The sequence below is a fragment of the Sinocyclocheilus anshuiensis genome, unplaced genomic scaffold (assembly GCF_001515605.1).
Source record: "Sinocyclocheilus anshuiensis isolate Anshui unplaced genomic scaffold, SAMN03320099.WGS_v1.1 scaffold1810, whole genome shotgun sequence".
In the NCBI taxonomy this organism is placed as follows: domain Eukaryota; kingdom Metazoa; phylum Chordata; class Actinopteri; order Cypriniformes; family Cyprinidae; genus Sinocyclocheilus; species Sinocyclocheilus anshuiensis.
Genome location: NW_015547669.1, coordinates 675,481 through 678,486, shown reverse-complemented (window position 1 = coordinate 678,486; position 3,006 = coordinate 675,481). Strand labels below are relative to the sequence as shown.

The following is a 3,006-nucleotide window of genomic DNA, read 5'->3' as shown; positions in this document are numbered from 1 at the left end:
AAAGAGAGGTTGCTGGAGATGGTGGAGCCAAGATATGTAAAGTCCTCCACTACCTCGAGGGTGTGCTCACCGATGGAGATGCAGGGAGTGCTGCTGACATCCTGGCCCATGACGTTTGTTTTCTTTAGGCTGATGGTCAGCCCAAACTCATCAGAAGTGCGAGCGAAGCTGCTGATGAGACGCTGTAGTGCTTCCTCGGTATGGGCAGTCAGGGCGGCGTCATCAGCAAACAGCATCTCCCTAATCAGAACCCTGCGCACCTTGGTCTTTGCGGGCAGACGTGCAAAAGGTTGAAAAGGTTGCCATCGCTCCTAATACGAATAAAGACACCATCTTCTGACTGACTGAAGGCGTGGCGCAGCAGCAGGGAGAAGAAGATGCCGAAGAATGTCGGGGCGAGTACATAACCTTGCTTCACACCACTCTTCGGATCGGGAAAGGTTCTGAAGATAAGCCATCGTACTTATGACACTACACTTATGTAGTGTTCATTAATTTAAATAAAGCTGAAAAATATAAATATTATAGAAAAAAAAAAGCTTAAATGGAAATTGCAAATGTTGCCTTGGCACCTAACTGATAAAAAAAGAAGTAGTCGTACTTAGTAGGTAAGTACTAAAATTACTACTTAAAATAAATTAAATGAAAGATAAATAGGAATATTAAAAAAATAAAAATACATAAAAATTAAAGTGAAAATAAAACTAATTCAAAATAATACAAACTATAATAATATATTAATAATATTAAAATAAAACAGCAGCCCGCTCAAAGTGGTTTAATGGCTTATAATTACAGGCCTGTTCACTACATTTTGTCATCTTGACATGAGGCCAAGTCAGTTTTCAGCTGATGGAGACATTACAAGAGTTGATGAAACTTTACTGAACTAATTTCTAATGCTTCATCATTAAATAAACACTTCCATGAATTACACAACCTTTACACAGTACATCAGTGGTGACAGTCCTGAAACACAATGCCAGTGAAAAGGCAATAAATGACAGCGGGAGAGCGTGGACTCGTCTGTGGGTTCGGTGAAGAGCTCGTCTTCGCGCGGCCCGGGACGATATTCCTCTGCGTCGCAGGTACAAACACAGCAGCACAAACACGAGAGATTTTGTGAGTGTCCATGTGTGTGTATTCTCTCTCACTCACTCTCTCTCTCTCTCTCTTTGTCTCTTTCTCTTGTTTTCTTTCTTCTTTCATCACAAGGTTCATCACCCGCCTTGTATGACAAACTCCTCACAGTTACAGTATGAACAAGTAACTATCAGCTCTGTGACTTTCACACCACACACCTGAGCAGCTCAGTGCATCGCTCTCATTCACTTTCATTGTGTTAGAAGCTGTACTTCAGGAAGAGTCAGGGAGGGGTTTTTCATAAATGTAAATTTTGTATACTTATGGTCAAAAGTTTGAAGTAATTGATATATTTGAATGTTTTTAAGTCTCTTCTGCTCACCAAAACTGCATTTATTTGATTAAAATTTACAGTGAAAACAGAAATATTGTGACATATTATTTCAAATTAAAAGAATGGTTTTCTATTTAATTTTTTATTTTTTTTTAAGTGTAATTTATTTCTGTGATCAAATTTCAGCTTTCAGCATCATTACTCCAGTCTTCAGTGTCACATGATCTTCAGAAATCATGTAATTAATAATTAATAATAAATAATCATTCCATTATTCCAAACTCTTGACCCATATTAATATTAATAATATTTTATTTTTTTATTTTTTTAATGTAAAATGATATGCAGTATGCAATGATCTTTTCTAACAGAAGTAATTTATATCATTGTCACATTACCTCCTTATTTTACATTTTTCATTCAGAATATGGTTTCAAATGATCATAAAACTAGATATTTTGCATTTTTAATCCAGTGTGGTGTTTTAATCCATTTGGAAGTGTGTTAAAATTGCAAGTAAAGATGGTTTAAGTTAAAGTTGTAGCAGATATTGTTTCCAGGTCGAGTTGGAAATATAAGGTCGAGCACTTTGCATTATGGGAAACATTATTAATTTTTTTATATATATGCTTTTTACAATACATTCTGTTCAAAACCAAAAATGCACTACTGTCTACTGCACATTTTGACAATACGTTTATATAATAAAAAAAAGGTTTTGCAGTATTTTACAGGAAAGGCAAGAAAAGATTAATTTGTTTGAGCTTTTTACAGTTCAATCTGTTCCAAAACTCTATTTCATGTATATTTACAGCAGAAATATATAGAAATATTCGCATACTACATGCAGTATATATTTTATCCTGCAAAAAAAAGTACTAGTCTTGTAGTTTTCTACAGGCTTTTTAGAATGAATTCAATCGCAACATTTAGAATTCATACTGAAGCGAGATGCAGGCAGGATTTCCATCGCATGTTGTCCTTGTCTCAAACAAATCTAAGGCTTTACATATCTGTGCTTTAATATCTCATTTCCATGGTAACGGTTTGTCTGGTTACCTGATCTCCATGGAGACGAGGTTTCCAATTTGACCTTTGGCCTTGCAGGAGTCGTGTGCAAACGTGTCACGAGAATCTGACATGCAGCAGAATCACGCACGTCTGACCCGTGATCGTGTGTGTGTGTGTAAATGTCAGAGAGATGAGGAACAGACACACGATTCTTATACTGACAAACAAACGCTGCTACAGTGTGTTGGGAGCGTTTTAGATAGGATATAGCAAAAAATGAGCATTTTGTCATGCCGTTCCAAACCTGTAATGTTTAAGAGTTTGAAAGGCTGTTTGGTTTAATTTCTGACTGATTAGTGTGTAGCAGATGAAGTGATCTGTCTCTGATCATGTGAGGTATGTGTGTGTGAAACGCTCTTGTTGTTCACAGAGCCGAATCCGCCGCATGTGGAATGACACAGTGAGGAAGCAGTCCGAGTCTTCATTCATGGCTGGAGACATTAACAGTTCAGCGACACTCAACAGAGGTACACACACAAACACACACACACACACACACACACACACACACACACACA

At 37.1% G+C, this 3,006-nt stretch overlaps 1 protein-coding gene across 1 annotated transcript in view; it reads left to right on the top strand.

Moving 5' to 3' along the window:
- Positions 1-387: 387 nt before the first annotated feature.
- The window catches only part of LOC107702708 (adhesion G protein-coupled receptor L3-like), a gene marked incomplete at its 3' end in the record, with an annotated part of 13,148 nt that continues 10,529 nt past the window's right edge, over positions 388-3,006 (top strand). The window contains exons 1-4 of the mRNA XM_016505107.1: positions 388-399; positions 1,008-1,088; positions 1,216-1,266; positions 2,859-2,955. Coding sequence (XP_016360593.1) covers positions 388-399; positions 1,008-1,088; positions 1,216-1,266; positions 2,859-2,955 — 241 coding nt within the window. The remainder of the gene's footprint in view (positions 400-1,007; positions 1,089-1,215; positions 1,267-2,858; positions 2,956-3,006) is intronic.